This window comes from Dryobates pubescens, chromosome Z (genome assembly GCF_014839835.1).
Source record: "Dryobates pubescens isolate bDryPub1 chromosome Z, bDryPub1.pri, whole genome shotgun sequence".
Classification (NCBI taxonomy): domain Eukaryota; kingdom Metazoa; phylum Chordata; class Aves; order Piciformes; family Picidae; genus Dryobates; species Dryobates pubescens.
This window is the reverse complement of record NC_071657.1, coordinates 99780914-99803399: the sequence shown is the minus strand read 5'-3', so window position 1 is coordinate 99803399 and position 22486 is coordinate 99780914. Positions and strand designations below refer to the sequence as shown.

At 44.1% G+C, this 22486-nt stretch overlaps 1 protein-coding gene across 1 annotated transcript in view; it reads right to left on the bottom strand.

The window, feature by feature from the left end:
- Positions 1-22486, bottom strand: part of NDUFAF2 (NADH:ubiquinone oxidoreductase complex assembly factor 2) — a 61985-nt gene that overhangs the window by 20304 nt on the left and 19195 nt on the right. Inside the window, exon 2 of the mRNA XM_054178506.1 lies at positions 7552-7641. Within this exon, the coding sequence (XP_054034481.1) occupies positions 7552-7641 (90 nt within the window). The remainder of the gene's footprint in view (positions 1-7551; positions 7642-22486) is intronic.

The following is a 22486-nucleotide window of genomic DNA, read 5'->3' as shown; positions in this document are numbered from 1 at the left end:
GACTAAGAGAGTTGGGGTGTTCAGCCTGGAGAAGAGAAAGCTCTGTGAAGATCTTGCATCAGCCTTGTATCAGTAAATGGAGCCTATAGGAAAGGTAGAAAGGGACTCTTTATCAGAGAGGATAGTGATAGGATGAAGGGCAAAAGAGTACATTTAGATTAGACATAAGAAAGCAATTCTTTATTGTGAGAGTGGTAGGACACTGGAACAGGTTGCTCAGAGCTGTTCCAGGTACCCCCTTCCAGGAAGTGTTCAAAGCCTTGCTTGAGCAACCCAATCTAGTGGAATGTGTCCCTGCCCTGTGACAGTTACAGCTGCAATAGTCCCATTTCCTACACTAATAAAACCAAAACAAAATGCACTCACCATTGTCAGCCACAATGTTTTAAAACTGGTAAAGTAGAAAAGGTATCAGGTTTGTACTGAATGCAACGAAAACCATACTTCCCTTTTCCCCAGAACTTTGGCAAAATCAGTCTTTGCCTCCTTTTCAAATGACTTATGCTGCTACTTCTAATTTATCTGGATGGCACTTCCTGCATTCTGTACTCATTATAATGCTACTTTATTTTTCTAAAAGAACTTTTGCTGGATAGTGCTGGGTTCTGCACATGGGCCACAGCAACCCTTGCAGTGCTGCAGGCTGGGGTCAGAGTGGCTGAGAGCAGCCAGGCAGAGAGGGACCTGGGGGGACTGGTCGATGGTAGGCTGAACATGAGCCTGCAGTGTGCCCAGGCAGCCAAGAGGGCCAATGGCATCCTGGCCTGCATCAGGAACAGTGTGGCCAGCAGGAGCAGGGAGGTCATTCTGCCCCTGTACACTGCACTGGTTAGGCCGCACCTCGAGTACTGTGTCCAGTTCTGGGCCCCTCAGTTTAGGAAGGAGGTTGACTTGCTGGAACAAGTCCAGAGAAGGGCAATGAAGTTGGTGAGGGGTTTGGAACATAAGCCCTATGAGGAGAGGCTGAGAGAGCTGGGGCTGCTTAGCCTGGAGAAGAGGAGACTCAGGGGTGACCTTATTGCTCTCTACAACTACCTGAAGGGAGGTTGTAGACAGGCAGATGTTGGTCTCTTCTCCCAGGCAGCCATTACCAGAACAAGAGGACACAGTCTCAGGCTGTGCCAAGGGAGGTTTAGGCTGGAGGTTAGGAGGAAGTTCTATACAGAGAGAGTGACTGCCCATTGGAATGGGCTGCCTGGGGAGGTGGTGGAGTCGCCATCACTGGAGGTTTTCAGGAGAAGACTTGATGGGGTGCTTGGTGCCGTGGGTTAGTTGTTTGGGTGGTGTTGGATTGGTTGATGGGTTGGACGCGGTGATCTTGAAGGTCTCCTCCAACCTGGTCTATTCTATTCTATTCTATTGCTGGACATGTCCTACCATGAGACCCCCACAATCTTTCATCAGTAATAATTTGCATTCTTATTAGCATGCATGCTATTTTCATTGAATTTTAAGACTGCTACTGGCATATAACATACCATAACGAATGTGAAAGTAAGCATGCAAAGTAAGACTCCTATTAATCACTAGATGGTACAAGAAGGATAAAAAAAAAGGGAGAAAAAAACATGGGCAATAAAGTGCTGCATAGAATACATAGAATACATAGAATAAACCAGGTTGGAAGAGACCTTCAAGATCATCGCGTCCAACTCATCAACCAATCCAACACCGCCCAAACAACTAACCCACGGCACCAAGCACCCCATCAAGTCTTCTCCTGAAAACCTCCAGTGATGGTGACTCCACCACCTCCCCAGGCAGCCCATTCCAATGTGCAATCACTCTTTCTGTATAGAACTTTTTTCTAATATCCAGCCTGAATCTCCCCTGGCGCAGCCTGAGACTGTGTCCTCTTGTTCTGGTACTGCTTGCCTGGGAGAAGAGACCAACATCCGTCTGTCTACAACCTCCCTTCAGGTAGTTGTAGAGAGTAATAAGGTCACCCCTGAGTCTCCTCTTCTCCAGGCTAAGCAACCCCAGCTCCCTCAGCCTCTCCTCGTAGGGCTTATGTTCCAAACCCCTCACCAACTTTGTTGCTCTCCTCTGGACTCGTTCCAGCAAGTCAACCTCCTTCCTAAACTGAGGGGCCCAGAAGCAGGCAATCTCATGAATCACTGTGTGTGTGTTAAATCACTCATGTCCTCTTAGGAGTACCATTGACATGTCCTGAGGAGGTAAATTACACATTCTACAGTAAGTGAACATTCAAAAATAGCATTACACCAAGGGTGTTTGTTGTGTACATCCATATTTAGGGAAAACTACGCATTCCCATTTTGTCACAGAATATAGGAATCTTCGCCTAAACAAAACCAGGCTGCATGTGTTGCATGTTCTAAATTTAAAACTACAGTCCAAAAGGAAACATCCTTCTGGACTTTTAAAATTAAAAATAAGCTTACGTTTTCTGCATACAAATCGCTAGCACTAAAACTATGACAATACACGGGATTATGGTCCTATTCTTTTCATACTGAGCATGATTCCATTTTACAAAAACACTAATGGACATTTAAAACTTTTGTAAAATTCATAGGCCTAGGAAAGTTGAAAATCTAATCCTGTGGAGCACATAAAATTAACATCTTCAGGAGAAAAATTCCAGGGAAACCCTCAGGAGCAACCTCAGCTCTGTATACAGTAAACTCTCTGGACTAATACACAAACATCCTTTCCAGAGTCTAAGAAACAGCTTGCAGAGACTGAGTCTGTAATGGATGATTAGTTTATCTGATTGCTTTATAGCTTTCTGCTTAGTCTTGGTCAACTTATTACATATTTATAACTTGATAAACACAGCACCAAAATCAGCCCCTTAGTTTACCATCCATTGAGGCTGCATGTCTTACACATACAAGATTTAACTCAGACTCTATTCAAATTTCACTACAGCCTGCTCCCAGTCTAAACAATGCCTTGTCCCTGGTTTTGTGCAAGTTCTCCTCAGACAACTCACACCTTCAGGTATTTTCAAGTACAGGCAGCCAAGAGGGCCAATGGCATCCTGGCCTGCATCAGGAACAGTGTGGCCAGCAGGAGCAGGGAGGTCATTCTGCCCCTGTACACTGCACTGGTTAGGCCACACCTCGAGTACTGTGTCCAGTTCTGGGTCCCTCAGTTTAGGAAGGATGTTGACTTGCTGGAACATGTCCAGAGAAGGGCAACAAAGCTGGTGAGGGGTTTAGAACACAAGCCCTACTTGCCCTCCCAAAAGAGACTGAGGGAGCTTAGGGGTTGCTTAGCCTGGAGAAGAGGAGGCTCCAGGGTGACCTTATTGCTCTCTACAACTACCTGAAGGGAGGTTGTAGACAGGCAGAGATTGGTCTCTTCTCCCAGGCAACCAGCACCAGGACAAGAGGACACAGTCTCAAGCTGAACCAGGGGAGGTTTAGGCTGGATGTTAGGAAGAAGTTCTACACAGAGAGAGTGATTGCCCATTGGAATGGGCTGCCCGAGGAGGTGGTGGAGTCACCATCATTGGAGGTGTTCAGGAGGAGACTTGATGAGGTTGCATGGTTTAGTTGATTAGGTGGTGTTGGATGATAGGTTGGATGCGATGATCTTGAAGGTCTCTTCCAACCTGGTTTATTCTATTCTACATACTTTTATTCATTCTGGTGCCAAAGTTTTGGGTTGGGTTTTTTGTGTTTGTTGTTGTGGGGTTTTTTTCCTAGTCACCTGAGTGTGATGTCAGAAAACACAGAGAGAGAAAGGGTGCAGGGATGTCTGCTTTTAAATCAAATAGTCCTTAAGGATTACACACAAGCAAAAAACCTGAGCCCTGGCAGAACAAAGCACAGGTGAAAGCAACTCTCTACATTTCCCAAGGAAGTGGAAAGGAAATAAGGCAATAATCCTTAAACTGAAAAGCCTGAGAAGGTTGTGCAACAAGACTGCTATTGCTGCACCAGTCAAAACTAAAGCAGAGAGGCTGCAGACATCGAAGTGCATACACAGGATTTGGAAAGAAAGCCCCTAGAGATGTAAGCATGTACCCATAAGAGAGAATTTAGAACACTAAAAATTCATGCTTCCAAGCATAAAGAGAAAACACAAGATATATTACACACCATTCTAACCTAATGTTAATCTTTTACTGTTCAGAGAAAATAGGAAGCATTTTAGAAACCCTTCTCAAAGTCTGACTATCTGCTGGAATGATCAGCATCCATGACAGCAAAATTACAAAGTGAACATCTGTACAAAGAATGCATTGGAATTCAAGAGTCTGGAGAGAAGATGTAGAAGGAAAGTTTAGTACAGCTCTTGGGGCATGGGAAACTTCTAAATCAGCATTAAAAAGGGGGAAATAGCAAAATAATTGTAATGAGCCTTTCAGCAAATTGTGTCTAAAAACCTTCTGCTAAACTGCTCACACTCAGATAACTGGCATTCCTTGAACTCTCTTCATTTCGTGCTAATGGAGAATTTTTATTTAAAAGGCAGAAAAGAAGTAGTGATGAATTTAAATTCAGAGCATCTCACATCCGCATTTCACTCCCCAATATATAGCAAAGGCACAATAGTTCATTGAACAACCTCTACACCCACATCAAAAGAACCAGCTTGGGCTTTTCAAAATTATGCTATACTTCCACAAACCTGTTTATGTTTGAATTGGCATAGGACAAAAGAGTACAGGTCAGCCTCTTGGTGCAATTCCTATACTTCAACTGTTTAGAAACATCACAGTATCACAGTATAACCAAGGTTGGAAGAGACCCCAAGGATCATCAAGTCCAACCTGTCCCAACAGACCCCACAACTAGACCATGGCACCAAGTGCCACGTCCAATCTCCCCTTGAACACCTCCAGGGACGGTGACTCCACCACCTCCCTGGGCAGCACATTCCAATGACGAACGACTCGCTCAGTGAAGAACTTTTTCCTCACCTCGAGTCTAAACCTCCCCTGGCACAGCTTGAGACTGTGTCCCCTTGTTCTGGTGCTGGTTGCCTGGGAGAAGAGACCAACCCCTTCCTGGCTACAACCACCTTTCAGGTAGTTGTAGAGGGCAATGAGGTCACCCCTGATCCTTCTCTTCTCCAGGCTACATGAACTACACACCTCTTCTGTTTGGGGAACGCATAGGGCAGAAAATGAATGTATCTTTTCTTTCATTTTCTGCAGAAATTCAGTATTTAAGAAAAACCTGTTACCTAGCAGCATGTCATAAACCTTCCTTTTCTCTATGACTTATATATTCACAGAAAGGAAGGGACCTTAAAGATCACTCAGTTCCAACAACCCTGCCATGAGCGGGGACACCTTCCACTAGGCTAGGTTGCTCAAGGCCTCATGCAGCCTGGCCTGGAACACCTCCAGGGAAGGAGCATTCACAACCTGCCTGGGAAACCTGCTCCAATGTCTCACACCCTCACTGCGAAGAATTTAATCCTAATACCTGCTCTAAATATACCCTCCTGGAGCTTAAATCCATTCTCTCTCCTCCTATCACTACAAGCCCTTGTGAAAACCCTTCGTGGCTTTCTTCTAGGCCCCTTTCAGGTACTGGAAGGCTGCTATAAAGTCTCCCCAGAGCCTTCTTTTCACCAGGCTGAACAGCCCCAACTCTCTCTGCCTCTTCCCAGAAGGGAAGAGCTCCAGCCCTCTGATCATCTTCATGGCTCTCTTCTGGACCTCCCTCTTACGCTGGGGGCAGCAGAACTGGATGCAGTACTCCAGGTAGGGTCTCATGAGAGCACGAGTAGAGGTGGGGAATCACCTCTCTCATCCTATTGGTCACACTTTATAAGAGACCAGGACATTAATGGAATGAAGCTGGAGGTGGGGAGATTCAGGCTGGACATGAGGAGGAAATTCTTCACCATGAGAGTGGTGAAGCCCTGGAATGGGTTGTCCAGGGAGGTGGTTGAGGCCCTGTCCCTGGAGGTGTTTAAGACCAGGCTGGATGAGGCTCTGGCCAGCCTGATCTAGTGTGGGGTGCCCCTGCCCATGGCAGGGGGGTTGGAACTAGATGATCCTTGTGGTCCCTTCCAACCCTGACTGATACTATGATACATGGTTGACCTTCTGGGCTGCATGTGCACATTGCTGGCTCATGTTGAGTTTTTGATCAGCTGATACCCTCAAGTCTTCTTTCTCTTTGCTGCAGACAAATAAGCAAAACCAGTTACAAAGATAAGGAAGCTAAGTATTAAATGCAGATCATAAAAGTGAGGCTGAGCAATTGTCTTTTCTTCTTTGAAACTAATCTGAAAAATATGCCCTGGCTTATAAAAGTGCATCTCAGGTCTGCCAGCTGTATCTTTGTAGGCAAGTCTATGTTGCATGGTACCTGGCCCTTACTCCAAAGTACCAGCAGTGGCTGGTGCTTGCCAAAAGCATCCTTCAAACAGCTGTACCCACCCTCGCATGCAGCACACTGTTGTGTCACACATTAATCTTTGAGAAACTCTTAGCTGTTAATGCCAGCCTTAGTGGATTACAAAAACATCACAGGAATTACAGTAATGACAATGATAAAATGCAAGATGACAACACTTGATATTCCTCTCCTGATTCCAGGAAGGGATATAATGGGACCAAAGGTTTCTCTTAATTTAGTGTCATAAAGTGAGGACAAAGGAAAGGGAATTATGCAAAGCAAATATAATATTTCTTCAAAACACAAACACACTGTGATTTGAAGCAGAGTAGTGTCTGTACATGAGATTTTCTTCCATAAATTCTTGCAATTGCTTTTTGAAGTAATGCAAACTTCCAGCAAGCAGAATATTCAATGACAAGTAATTCCAGAGTTTAAATACACACTGCTTAAAATTTGTTTGCTTCAAACCCACCCCTTCTGAAAGATGCCTAGCTATTACCCCCCCCAAAAAGCATGCTGAATGACAGGTATACTCTATCTGCTATTTCAGGAATTCTTGGACTTTAAGCTACATTTAACCCTACAATTCGCTTGAGCTGTTACAGTCTCAATGATCAATATATACTCCCTCTCTGCCTTCTCTTTCTCCAAAGGCTGCTAGATAATCCTGAGGAACTTCTCTAGCTTCCCTAAATTTATGTCCCAAATTTCAGACAAAATTTTCATCACTAGCAGTGGGGAAAAATGGTTAAATATAAACAGGTTCTCCAACTCCATACAAGATTGTAGGGAATAGTATAGAAAACTAAACAGCACCATAAGAGCAACAACAAAAAGTCTCATTATTGTGCTACCAATGATTTAACTGACCTATGAATATACACTGCAGTGAAGGCATAATTAGGAAGTTTAACACATTTAATTTTGGTTATGCTACCAGATCCCACTCAGGCACAAATATTTTCATGTTTAATTAGAAAAAGTCACAATCATACAGGCTTTATTTACATTGTTATTAAGTACTGATAATTATCCCAGTTGTAAAGAGGTTACTTTAAGAATTATGAATAATAATTACATAGTTAAATGCTTCAATTACTGAAAATGAAAGATAAGAGATAACCTATTCACATAGTCAGGATTTCCATTAAAAATATAGAATCTAGATTCAATGCCAAAATTATCCTGACATAAACCAGAATTACTCAGGATTTACCTTCCCATTCCATTGGAAAGTCACCCATTTGATACTGATATGCTTCACGATTTATTGCTTCTACAAATCTTCTTTCTGGTATAATCTGCCCTGTAGCAAAAAAAAAAATTTAAATTGATGATTATGTTATTGTTTTGAAAGAACTGTACTTATTCACATGAATGCAATGATGTCTACAGGATAAAAATGAAGGCTTGAAAATTATTGCTCTCTAGATGTTAATTTGAAATGCTATGTCACAGCAACTTTAACAAAGCTTGCACGGTCTACAGCTGACTTAGATTATAAGTGACAAATATATTTCAACCCAAGTGATTCACCTTAGTGTATCCCCTCCATCCTGGTTTAACACAGCCCACTCTCACAAGCATCTGCCCTCCCCACAGACGTGAGGGAAGTAATAACAAAAATTGAGATATGGCATTCACTGAAATAATACAATACACAATTACCTCCACCTGCCCGCAGAAAACGCACCACTAAATGAAAAGGCAGCAGCCAGAGATGAAATGGTACCCCCACCCAAGCCTCAGCCAGCTCAGAAGACCAACACCCCAAACCACCTCCCTGGGCACCTCCCTCAGCCTCTCCTCACAGGGCTTGTGCTCAAGACCTCTCACCAGCCTTGTTGCCCTTCTCTGGACACATTCAAGTGTCTCAGTACCCTCCTCTAGTAGTGTGGAGGTTTAATCCACCCATCAACATAAAGCACAGATAAACTCAGCTGGAGAAGCAAATGAAAAGCTGTATTTTACAAGCAATAATGAAATGCAATGAATATATACAAAATACACAGTTGTAATGGGTTGGGGCAGGTCCCCTCCCCACCACAGGCAGAAATAACGACTCAGGCAAACGGATTGCAAAAGTGATGAAAGTTTAAATAGAAAGCAGTGAATGTTACAGAAAACCCAAAGCGCAGTGACAAAGAAAGATCCCATCCCCACCTGAGGGTGCATGCAAAAACCCCCAGGGCTCCTTCTTCCCCCTCCCTCTGCTGGGCTAGTCTCAGCTGGCCAGGCCTGAGACTGCCCATCCCCCTGTGGCCTTGGGCCCAATCAGGCCCATGGCCGGGAGATCTCTCCCCCAGTTACCAAGTCTCGGAGAGGGAAGGAAAGAGGAAGTGCCAGACTCCGCACTGGATCTTATAGTGGTGCAAAGAATTATGGTAGGAAATACACAATTTCCTGTGTCCATCCCTCTGGGCTGGACTTCTGGACACAGGAAGTGAATGCACCGGGGGGGCACCCAGCTCAAACTACAACAACAGTATTTGCAATATCATACAAGAATTTACAGGAAAGAACACAACACAGAAATCCTCCTCGCAGCAGCATCCTACTTTGGGTTCCCCTCAGCCTCCCTCCCCCTTCCCTTTCTGTCCAGTTAATTAGACAGAAAAGGAAAAAGAGAGATAAAAGGATATTAAGGGAATTCATTAGCTCAAAGCTTTGTTAAGAAGTTAGTTTTTCTTATCAGTTTCTGTCCAGGGTCAGCAGTATGCATTCTGGCCAAGAAACGAAAGACAGAGAGAGACAGAATATAAGTTCATAAAACTACATCCCAGTCTTCAACCAATGAAATTTGTTTAGCATTATCTTCCTTTTGTTTTCCTTTTTACGTCCAAACATTCAGCTAGAGAATTCTGCAGCTATTCTTTCTTAAAGGCACAGCCTAAACTGTCACACCTTCTTAAACTGAGGGGCCCAGAACTGGACACAGGACTCAAGGTGTGGTCTAACCAGTGCGGAGTACAAGGGCACAATGACTCCCCCGCTCCAGCAGGCCACACTGTTCCTGATACAGGCCAGGATGCCATTGGCCTTCTTGGCCACCTGGGCACACTGCTGGCTCATGTTCAGCCAGCTGTCAACCACTACTCCCAGGTCCCTTTCTGCCTGGCTGCTCTCCAGCCACTCCAACCCCAGCCTGTAGTGCTGCACGGGGTTGTTTTGACCAAAGTGCAGCACCCGGCACTTGGACTTGTTAAATTCAATCATATTGGACCCTGTCCATCTGTCCAGCCTGTCAAGGTCCTTCTAAAGAGCTCTCCTACTCCTTAACAGATCAACACTTGCTCCCAGCTTGGTGTCATCTGCAAGCTTACTAATGGTGGACTCAATCCCCTCATCTAGATCTCCAATAAATATATTGAATAGGATTGGGCCCAGCACTGATCCCTGGGGCACACCACTAGTGCCTGGCTGCCAGCTGGATGTGGCACCATTCACCACCACACTCTGCTTGGCCCTCCAGCCAGTTCCTAACCCAGCTGTGACAGTTTAGGCTGTACCTCTAAAAAAAATTCTGAGCAAATCTACACTTGGGTGTAAAAAGGAACACAAAGATCATTCTAAACAGATTTCATTGGTCAGATGCGAGATGTACCACAGCAATACCCCTCACATTCTTTTTCTCTCAGTTTCTCTCCGTCTTTTTCTGCTGGCATGTCTGCTTCACAAGGGAGTTATCTACAACCTTGAAATAAGCAATACTAACTTAAGAATGCTTTTGAGCTAACTGAAATTCTCCTAAAATTTTTCCTTTTCTTTTAATTAACTAGAGAGAAAAGGGAGGGTGAGAGGTTGGGGGGAGGCGAGGTGGGATCCTCCTGCAATTATTGCTTGCAAAATACAGCTCTATTCACTTCCCCAACTGGGTTCAGCTGAGCTTTTGTTAATGTGTGTAGCTTAAACCACCGCAGCAGTGCAGAGGGCTCCTGTCCAAGCCACGGCCTGACAGCTTGGCCAGGAGTTTGCTGTGGGGGACAGTGTCAAAGGCCTTGTTGAGTCCAGGTAGACTACATCCACAGCCTGCCCCACATCCACCAGGCGGTCACCTGGTCCTGCAGGTGCCCAAGCTACCACAGAGGCTTCTGTACTCTGTCAGCTGGCCCAGCACACGCCACTAGCTGCAATCCAGCCAGCAGGCTCTCCTGCCAGACAGCGGTTGCACAGCTTTGCTCTCCCTTGTTTAAATTTCCCGCAGCTGAAGTCACCCTCCTGAGGAGGCATGTGAGAAGATGACCCTGCCAGTCCTCGCTGTCTGATGAGGTCCTCCCACCCCAAAAAGCCCCAAAAAGAAACCAAAACAAAGCACCTCTCAGCTCAAGCATGCCAGTCCCAGTCCCAAACAGCTCTCTTGCCAAATGGCAGTCCATTCAATACACATCTGCAGATTTAAACTCAGTCCATGACATCTCCCTTTATGAAGGTGCTACAGTTTGAAGAGGGAACTTTAGCCTAGTGTGCTGAAGGCATATTATGCCCAGAATTGTACCCAGATATTGATACTTGTCCCAGCACATGGACAAGTTCCCCCTCCTTTCATGAGGGCAACAAAGGCTGAAGCGGCACAGACCACTGCAAGTATCCATCGCATGGGATGCTTGTGCTAATATCAAGGCTGAAGCCAGTTGTTTATGAGAGTGCCCACTGGCCAAATCTAGCCTCGAGAAACCTGTAAGTATTCCCCTAACTTGCAAATACGTTGCCCTCTTCCACTTTGTTCTGTCTCATTGTGCAAGCCTAAGCTCATGCCATAGCCTCTGCCATTCAGCCTGCTGCCACAGGGCTGACCCCGCTGGGTCCAGCCCCATCTCCTACCTCACCAGACTGGAAACCTCCGAGCCCACCTACCAGGAACCGTTGCCCGACCCCGCTGTGCGGGCCGACTCTGTAAGGGCCGACCCCATTCCGGGACCAGCCCTACCGGCCCTGCCGGGCTGTTCCTACAGGACCTGCTGTCCGGAGGAAGCTGCCTGAGTCCTGCAAAGGGAACCTGACTACCAGCTAGCCTAAGATCCATTCTCTCTCCACTGCTGTGGAAGGGAGAAGGTTGCCACCCACTGTCACTGACCGGACCACCTAGGAGCCAGCCCAGCGACAGCAGTCTGCTGGAATCTAATCTTGCTACAAACAAAGGACACAGCGTATCTTCCATGTGCTTTCCACTCACTGACATTCAGTTCAAAGCACCCGAGTCTAGCAGAGTAACCTCTGATGCACTGTAGTATCTCTGTACATAGCTAAGCTGCCAGGGTCCTCTCGAGTCGCCATCTGCTGGACAAGCAGCACAATTGCACCCTTCATTATATAAATAGAAAGTAATTCTGCAAATATTCCAATTGAGTCCTAATTATAAATACTAACTCACTTATGGGATGTATTTCACAATTGTGCACTAGAATATGTACATAAAATAGTGATTCATTAGTTATTAGTAATAAAATATTTATATAATTCATATTTCATATTCACAAATTAATAACCTCTTCATCACACTTAGTCCCTGACTGCAAAGACTGAAAGTAATTACTATTGGATACAAAAGAAAAATAATTATAAGGTCCACATAATTCATTGGCCTGCTAACAGAGATATAGAGTAGTGGCATAAACAAGTTATTTTTGTCTTTTCTTCTTCTGTCACTTCTGCTTGCAACTTTCCTCTCTCCCATGGTCTTGCTGGGGTATCTCTGTTTTGACTACTGTGTGAGGTAATAGGAAGGAGGGAGGGAGTTGGGGAGGAGACGAACGGGTCCCCTGGATCCATCCTCTGTGTGTGTATATATATAGTATATTGTGTACATACTCATTGCATTTCATATTTCTATATTTTAGTTGGCTTGTAAATACAGCTTCATTTGCTTCCATCCCAAACAGAGCAAGTCTGGTGATTTATTTTAGGGATAGTTCTTCAAATTAGTTGGGGGGGTAATTTCAGACCCACCACAGAATGCTTCTCTGATGAACTGTCACCTTTCCATCACCTGTTTTTTCCTTCACCTGGGTACCTTCTACACCACTGCTGGTGAGGGATCAAAAACTTGATGTTGTTCTTGAGTCAAAAACCAGCACTGAGAATTTACTAGTTAGTTCTGCAAAGTGGACTGGCCACATCACCTCCAATTACTGGCAACTTCTCTGTGCAAGTGAGACTTTTCATGTATGCCCTTCTATGTTAACATGCCCCCCACACTCCCACATCCCCTGAAGGAGGTAGCTCTCTGACAGGGAACATCCAGTATACTGAAAAGGAAGACATTATGGGCAATATGGATCTATATCCCACCCACATATTCTGCTACTGCCAAGGAGGAAGAATTAAGGTTCAACCAGTAATGCAGCACAGAGCAGGCTGACTGTCAGATGCTACCGTACAGAGAAAGAGTTGGAAGGGCTCATTGAAAAGGCTTTAAACTAGGCTCAAAGCTGGAGGGCATTAAAACCAGGCACACTAGAGATGAGCCTAAGGACAGCCTTCAGTCTGCTGTTTCACTTGATGTGGGAGATGGTGACAATATCAAAACTGTCCATGTAGTGGCAGGAAGACATATGAGGACTGTAAGGATGGGGTGATAGCACGGGCCTTCAACCCATTGCCCTGAAGCATGCTGTGAACACTGAAGCAAAGGCTGCAGAAGTGAGCCAGGGGCCTCTGAGCTAATATGAAACAGGAGGGTAGCTCCCATGAAACACCTTGGGGGAACATTAGGGTGCCCCTCTAAGAAGGTGACATGGCCACCAGCCCAGCTGAAGTGCCTCTACACTAATGCATGTATGATCAACAAACAGGAGGATCTGGAAGCTATCTTGCCATAGGAAAGCTACGACATATGGGCAACCATAGAAACTTGGGATGAATCCTATGACTGGAGTGTGGCTATTGATGGCTACAAGTTGTTCAGAAGGGACAGGAGAGAAAGAAGAGATGGAGGTGTTGCCCTCTATGTAAAGAAGTGGATAGTGTCAAGAGTTGTCACTAAAGAATAGCAGGTCAAAAGCTAGGAATTAGGGAGGAAGAAAACAAGCAAAGTGTTAGGTAAGAGTCTACTACAGGCTGCCCCATCAAGCAGTGCCTATTGATGAAGCCTCCAGTTTGAGAAGACATCATGATCACAGGCTCTCATCCTGATGGGAGGATTTTAACCATCCTGACATCTGGTGCAAAAGTAACATGGCTGTAGGCAATCCAGGAGGCTCCCAGAGTGCCTAGATGACAGCTTCTTAAGACATGAAATTAACAGCCCTACATGAGGAGATGTGTTATTGGACCTGTTGGTCACAAATGCAAGGGAAGTCATCAGGGATGTAGAAGTCGAAGGCAGCCTGGGCTGCAGCAATGGTGTGCTAGTGCAGTTCACTGTCCTAAGGGATATGAAGTCCATGAGAAGTATAGTGAGGATTCAATTTTCAGAAAGCAAACTTTCAGCTCTTCATGGAGTCAGTGAATAGCAACCCATGGGAAATGGCCCTCAGGGACAAGCAAGTAGAACAGAGCTGGCAGGTATTTCACAGAATCACCAAGGTTGGAAGAGACCTCAAAGATCATCAAGTCCAACCTGTCACCACAGACCTCATGGCTAGACCATGGCAGCAAGTGCCACATCCAATCCCCTCTTGAACACCTCCAGGGATGGCGACTCCACCACCTCCCTGGGCAGCACATTCCAAAGGCTAATGACTCAGTGAAGAACTTGGTCCTCAACTCAGGCCTGAACTTCCCCTAGCACACCTTGAGACTCTTCTTCTGGTGCTGGCTGCCTGGGAGAAGAGATCAACACCCTCCTGGCAACAACCACCCTTCAGGTAGTTGTAGACAGCAATCAGAGGGCAGCCGAACAAATACATAGAATACATAGAATTATACATAGAATACATAGAATAAACCAGGTTGGAAGAGACCTTCAAGATCATCGCGTCCAACCCATCAACCAATCCAACACCGCCCAAACAACTAACCCATGGCACCAAGCACCCCATCAAGTCTCCTCCTGAACACCTCCAGTGATGGCGACTCCACCACCTCCCCAGGCAGCCCATTCCAATGGGCAATCACTCTCTCTGGATAGAACTTTTTTCTAAATCTGACATCCTGGTTGGAGTCTGTTACAGACCACCCAACCAGGGTGAGGAGGCAGATGAAATATTCTATAAGCAACTGGAGGCAGTCTCAAGATCATCAGATCTTGTCCTTGTGGGGGACTTCAACCTGCCAGATATCTGCTGGGAACTTAACTCAGCAGAGAGGAGGCAGTCCAAAAGATTCCTGGAGCGAATAGAGGACAGCTTCCTGACACAGCTGTTAAGTGAGCCTACCAGGGGACAGGCTCTGCTTGACCTGCTCCTCTCCAATAGGGAAGGGCTGGGGGGAGATGTGATGATGGGAAGTTTTCAGTCTGCAGGGAGAGAGGGAGGAGCACCAACAGAACCCTCACTTTGGACTGCAGGAGGGCAAACTTCAACTTCTTTAAGGAACTTATTTGCAAAGTTCCCTGGGTAGCAGCCCTCATGAACCGAGGGGTCCAGGAGGGTTGGAGCTGCTTCAAAGAGGAGCTCTTGAAGGCACAGGAACTGGCAGTTCCCATGCGCCAAAAGATGAGCCCAGGGGAAGGCTCTGGGCCTGGAGGAGCAAGCAGCTCCTAGAGGATTGAAGGGGAAAAAAGAGGCTGTGTCACCTTTGGAAGGAGGGGAAGGCTTCTTGTGATACGTTTAAGGATGTTGTTAGATCATGCAGGAGAAAAATTAGAGAGGCAGAGGCCCAGCTAGAACTGAGCTTATTGTTCTCTACAACCTTATTGTTCTCTACAACTACCTGAAGGGTGGTTGTAGCCAGGCGGAGGTTGGTCTCTTCTCCCAGGCAACCAGCACCAGAACAAGAGGACACAATCTCAAGCTGTGCCAGGGGAGGTTTATACTCGAGGTGAGGAGAAAGTTCTTCACTGAGTGAGTCGTTCGTCATTGGGATGTGCTGCCCAGGGAGGTGGTGGAGTCGCCGTCCCTGGAGGTGTTCAAGAGGGGATTGGGCAAGCCTGACCCTACGGGCTGGCCCTGACTACTAAGCCATTTGTGGAATCTACTTCACGAACGTGCACTAGAACATGTATATAAGTTGGTGATTCATCAGTTATTAATAATTGATAATTAATAAAAATAGTATTTCCATAATTCATATTTCACAATTCATAAATTAATAACCTCCTCACACAGACCTGTTCTGTTCAATATGTTTATCAAGGATATGGACAGTGGGATCGAGTGCACCATTAGCATGTTTGCAGATGACACCAAGCTGAGTGGTGCTGTTGATATGTCAGAGGGACAGGATGCCATCCAGAGGAACCTGGACAAGCTGGAGAGGTGGGCCCAGGTGAACCTCATGAGGTTCAACATCAGCAAGTGCAGGGTTCTGCACCTGGGCCAGAACAGTCCTCACTATCAATACAGACTAGGGGATGAGGCGATAGAAAACAGCCCTGAGGAAAAGGACTTGAGAGTTCTGGTGGATGAGAAGCTGGACATGAGCCAACAGCATGCACTTGCAGCACAGAAGGCCAACTGCATGCTGGACTACATCAATAGAAGTGTTGTCAGCAGATCCACAGAGGAGATTCTGCCACTTAGCTCTCCTGAGACCTCACCTGAAATACCACATCCAGGTCTTGAGCTCTCAGTACAGGAAGGACATGGAGCAGGTCCAGATGAGGGCCATGCCGTTTGTCCACCAGGGGGAAACTCAACAGGAACCTTGTCAAAATGGCACCAATTAAGATGTAACTTTTTTAGAGTCCTTATAGAAATTACCAACTACTCACAATCTTATTTCTCTAGAATTCTCTCTGGGCATGCAATATAGTCCAGGTTACACAGAGCAACATGCCAGAACTTGTTCTGTGTTTGTGCTGGGTCCGTTTGGCCCTACCACCCCAAGAGGCTAATAGAAAGAAACTTTTTTGGTATACAGCCAGATGTGAAAACAAGCTTGGTATAATGTCCAATTAAAACATTTGCCTGCAGAAGGAGAAGAGCTTTGCTGTGTGGCTGGTCAGCTCCGAGACAGATTTCACAGATTAATTCTGACCATTCCTTCCATTGTTGTCAAACACTGCTTTGAAATCCTTCTGCCTGGCAATCACGAATCTGATACAAGATGGCCCTGAAATACATTTCTTTGGTCTGAGAGAGCTCCAACGTTTTAGGAGACCAGAATAAATTTATAAAAGCCAAATAAATTCATAAATTCAGTATAAATTAATAAAAGCCATCTTGTGGGGTCTGAAGATGTGGCACCAGTTCCTGTAGATGCACCTATATTAACACGTGAAAAGTTGGTTAGTACACTGTGGCATGAATCGTTTAATTAAAGTGCTGATATGACTGCTGGGTTGAGTGTGTTCATAGTTTATTTGTCTAGAGCTCTGACTTTCACTTCAGAAATTATTTCCTCCATCACTGTTCTTGGGGATATGGATGCTATCACTATTTCTTAGGACATGCGTACTACTACAAATGCTACGCCAATACCTTCCAAATCTAGACCACAGACAACTATTGAAACATACTGTTTGTTACCTCCCATAGCTTGTACTGCTGAATTGAAAAAAAAAGGGAAGGGAAAAACCCCAAATCACCAAAAACCCTACACACCATTCTCAAAGAAAGGTAGTGAATTATCACTAAGAAAGATACAATTCCTCTTTTGGTATTTTGTCAGAGCATACAGGGCTAGAGAGTTTGTAAGAGAGATGAAAATACCCATTTTGAAACATGACAAACTCCTTCCAAGCAGCAAGATTAAATCTAGCCTTAAATATCATAGAAGGAAAGGAAACCAGAGTTGTCCAGGTCCAAATGAGAACATACAGTATCTTCTCTACAGCCAAATAAGGGAACTAGTAATAAATCCCTCTCACTGCTCCCCACAAAACCCCCCTAAAGCACTTAGCTCTACACCGAGTAAAAGTGGTGAATAAAACAAGACCCAAATACACTTAATTGTAAATGTTATAGCCAGGTAAGCAGACAAATGCTTGCAGGCTGGTGCTGGTCTCTTCCTACAGGAAATTAGTGATAGAATAAGAGGGAATGGCCTCAAGATGCAACTGGGTAGGTTTAGATTGGACATTAGGAAAACAAAATTCACGGAAAGAGTGGTCAGGCACTGGAATGAGCAGCCCAGGGAGGTGGTTGAATTGCCAAGTCTGTATGTGCTTAGAAGTTGTTTGGATGTGGTGATTGGGGATATGGTTTAGGGGTGAACCCTAAATCAGGGGTGAACCTGTAGAGTGAGGTTATCAGTTGGACTTGGTGATCCTGATGGTCTCTTCCAACCTGAACATTTCTGCGAGTCTATGATTTAAGTATCTCTGTAACATGCAAAGAGAATATAACACTCCATGCCAGAATGGGAGTAAGACAGTAATTACAAATCTCTATTTTACACCCAGCAGGGAGAGAACAGGAAGTCTGAATAAATGTATTAAATAGTTGGTTCAGCTATTCCACATTATTTCACAGGAAGATTAACATCAGTGAATAAACACTCATTCTCTAAGACTCATATGTAGAATAGAATATGGTCCCATGGACTTGTGGGGATCCAAGCAGCTGAGGAGATCTCCAGCTACCCCCTGGAACACAGGGAGAGTATGCAGCTCCCTGGCTCCTTCTGCCAGCTCTGCAGGCCAGCTGTCTGGTAGACATTCTGTCCTGCTAGAAAAAATTGAGGCAAAGAAGGTGTTAAGTAACTCTGCCTTTTCCTCATCCTGTGATACAACATTTCCCTCCATGACAACCAAGGAGTGGAGGTTGTCCCTGCCCTTTCTCTTGCTATTAATGTACTTATAGAAGGACTTTTTGTTGTCCTTCACAGCAGAGGCCAGTCTAAGCTCCAAATGTGCTTTTGCCTCCCTAATTTTCTTCCTACAAGACCTAGTAACATCCTTAAACATTCCATGGGTTGCTTCACCTTTCTTCCAAAGATGATACACCCTCTTTTTTCCCCTTAGTTCTTTTAGAAGCTCATCACCCATCCAGGCTGGCCGTCTGCCCCGGCGGCTCCTCTTCCAGCACATTGGCACAGCCTGATCCTGCACCTTCAAAAGTTCCTCCTTGAAGCAGGCCCAGCTCTCCTGGACCCCTTTGTTTTTAAGGGCTGTTTCCCAAGGAAACATTGAGAAGTATTTTATTTTCACAAAGGCCAGGAAAGCTGTTATTACAATGACTCCATTTTGAGTATGTTATTTCTTAAATAATTTGTCAAGAGCTATATCTGGTGCCAATACCCATCCTAGTAAAAATCTGGACAAGCACACCTTGTTTGAAACATCTCAAAGTGGTTTTTATTCACACTTGATTATCAAGCAGCTAATGATTAGGTGGGTGGTTTCGGAATTTCTGTATCGTGCAAATGCTCCCTGACAAACAGGTAGCTCTTCACCCCAGTGCTGAAAAGCTGTTAACTAGTCCTTGAGAAACTAAATACAAGCAACACTCCAGCTAGTGATGCCAACAAGAATAGTATTTTTTAAATGAGCTAGTATTTTACTTTATCTTTTATGAAAAAGTGCCAAAATACTTGTGTGGTATAATTTATCATGCATTTCCTTAAAATCATCTAGAAGTCTCCTGAAAACATGGCTTAGTTCTTAGCTATAAATGATCACTTCACAGCTTGTTATCTGAGACAGCATGTGGGCAGAGCAAGACAAATGTCAGAGGCTTCAACTCTAAATCCTTAGTTTAGGTGCAAAACTATATCTTATAAAAGTTCTATTCTGCATACTTCTCTTATATTTTTAGCAATATTATTCACAGTAAAAGCAGTGGGAGGTAATACTGAGCTTACTGAAAGTATCCTTACAAGTTCAGCCTGAAAGCTGTCTAGGGACTGATTTGACAGTGAGTTCAGATTTTATTCATTGTATGGTAATTATGTGAAAACTGTTCAATACTTGAGTTGCACAGATTCATATTTTCTATATCTAAGAACAAAATTAGTTCAAACGTACTGACTCTCCTTTCTGGGGGACAGTTGCTCACTCTGCATGCAATTTGCCCTTTTAAAAAACTATTATTTAATAATCTTTTCCATTGTAGGACATTCAAACTGCAACAGTGTTTCTTTAACACTAAAAATTTATTCTAATAAAACTAGAATTCTATAGATAAATATGACTACTGAGCAGCCAACGTGACACTCACATCTGTATCATAACTTGCACTTGTGAGGCTTGATGAGGCCCTGGGCAGCCTGGTCCAGTTGGCGATATCCCTGCGGACTGCAGGGAGGTCAGACTAGATGACCTTTGGAGGTCCCTTCCAGCCTGGACCACTCTATGAGTCTATAATAGATAAAAAAGGCATCCTGTGTTGTATATTTTCTTTTTAGGAGTGACAAATTTAATAATCTGAAAATGCTGAAGCAGTAACTTCCTGAGGGATCAAGATCCCATGGCTTTTACATATATATTCACATAAATGTTACGCTTTGAAAGCCTGTTATATCTTAGACTACGTTGGTTGACTCAAAAAATACTTTTTATTGCAACTTGTCCAAGAACAAGGTGAACAGAGATTTAAAACCCCCTTGGTAAATACTCATGGTCATTTTAGTTCCCAAACTCTTTTCATCTGGTGGCACGATGCATCAACATTAGTTCCTGTTCCCTGCTTATCAGAAAGCCTTGTACCTCCTATCTCATAAAAGCAGGGTGAAGCCCAACATACTACACCTTTACAAAGAGTCACAGTTTTGTAAATAAATCTACAACAACCTTACTAGAAACATGCAACATTTCATCTTTTGAGCAACAGTAGTATAAAAGATACTAGTACAAATGCCACTTCCTTGGGAGAGCTGATGGATGCTTGGCACCCTGGCACCCATACGCCTTCTCTCGACTGTTCTTTTGGTTTGGTTTACTCTGTCAGATTCAAGAAACAGTTTTTTACCAATTACTGTCAAAATGTGAATAAATCTGGGAAGAAAGTACCGAATGCTTTCTGTAACTTTATAAAAAATAGCTTCCAATGGGGATTTAACACATCTAAAGCAGATTTATCAATCAGATAGAAAGTGTACAATTACTTGTGTTCTATAAATAAAAACGTAATGCAGGAAGATAAACAAAAAGGTAGTCATGCAGGGAAGAGAAATGGGCAAATGACAGCAAGGGTATGAATTGTAATGAAATCAAAAGAAAGTTACAGATGTGGAGAACATCAATCAAGTAATATAACCCAGCACAGCAGTGTTACAGTCTGGTTTGGATGATTAATTATATTTCAATTATAAATCACTTACAGATGCTAATTTACTCTCATTTTTTCCCAGTATAAATGGGATCATTACAGCTAGCTGCAGATACATACTTCAGGAGCTAATGCTGTTTCTGATTTTGAGTAAGTTCTAATAAACTTTACAAAAGGATTAAGGGTTTGAGATATGCTCAGATAATTCAGTCTTCTACAAGGTCCTGAGCACAATTATAGTTAATAGTGTGCATAGCACTTGACGGATTAAAGAATATTAGTATTGGTAATTTGTGCTTGCCTTTCATTGCGGAGTAAGGGGACAATGCCCATGTATTTCAACCACAGACTACACAACCGTGCAACTTCTGAAGAAAATGAAGGTTAGCTAAAAATAACTTGTCCTCTAAGATACCTCACATATATAATATGTTCCAAGTATTTCTTTTAAACAGCATTAAAAATTCTTCTTTTTCCTACAGTTTCCATGCTACTCATCATAGGAATTCCAAAATAATCCTTTGAAGCTGTAGTTGCATTATTAATATACTACCAGACAGCACATTTTGAGGAATCTAAGAGAACGTGTATCTAACCTTCATGCAGTCCCTTCACAAACAGAAGTCTCACAAATTCAGACTCAGGTGAAGAAGTGGGATGCAGATAACCCACATAAACACATAACACAACAAACAAACTCCTACTACAGTCACGTTTGTTCTCACCTATAAAGCAATTACACAATAACTCCCACAAAGTTCACATGTGACCAAGGTATGAAAAGTGCTCCTAATATTTCAGATACAGAAGGTGGAAGTCATTCCCCTCTACATGTGCCAATGTAGCTCTGAAGCTCATGGCATGGTTGGGAACCTGAGTAGGAAAAAGGCTTGCGCTCCTGATCCCTGCTGCAAGTGTCAGAGTTACACTCAGAAGACATGCCAAAAGTGCATAGTCTGTTCAAAACCAGGTGAAATGCTACTCTTCATGGATTAAAGTGTGGCTTTGGGAAACAAATACATTAAATGCTGTGAAAACTCAAGGCAAAAGAGTTTGGAGAAATATCAATGAACAGAGACTAAATATGATGTGGTCATCACAGAACATGCAAGGGATCTCATCATTCCAGCTTGCATTTCACTGCCGTCTGGTAAAGGGAAGAGGTTAGCTTCAATTCAGAAGAGCAGCTTGCTAGGCAAGGCAAGGCATGAGAGGGATCTCAGAAAAGAGCAAGAGTTCTTCACTGGAAGAAGAGGAAGAAATTTTAGTATGACAGGACAAATGACTACAACATGACCCTGAACTTGCAAATGGTTTGCAGGGAAGTCCACTATGGTAGCTTTAGGCCACGCCTTTTAAATTTTTCACAGATCTAGAACAGAAAGTAGTAAAATGTAAATAAATCACTACTGGGTGTAAAAAGGAAAAAAATGATAGTTCTAAACAACCCCATTGGAAAGATAAGGGACTTAAACAGGTGAATTTTAAAGGCATAGCCTAAAACTGCCACCTTGTACCAAAGCAGTTTCTCTCCTCGCTTCCTCAGGCTGGGAGATACTAACTGGCTTCTGTTTGACCTTGGCTGCATTGGATTGGTTAAGTTCTACCTTCTCTGGTCTGTCTCTTGTCCCTTTTATGTACAGGGGAATAAGGGAGGGCAGGGAGGAAGAAGCTATTAGCTTTTAGGATCCTTGTGCTGTTCATTTGGGATCAGGCCCAGCAAGCATGGATTTTAGGAAGGGCAGGTCCTGCCTGACCAACCTGATCTCCTCCTATGATCAGGTGACTGCCTGGTGGATGTGGGGAAGGCTGTGGATGTAGTCTACCTGGACCTCAGCAAGGCCTTTGACACCATCCCCCACAGCAACCTGCTGGCCAAGCTTGTCAGCCCATGGCTTGGAC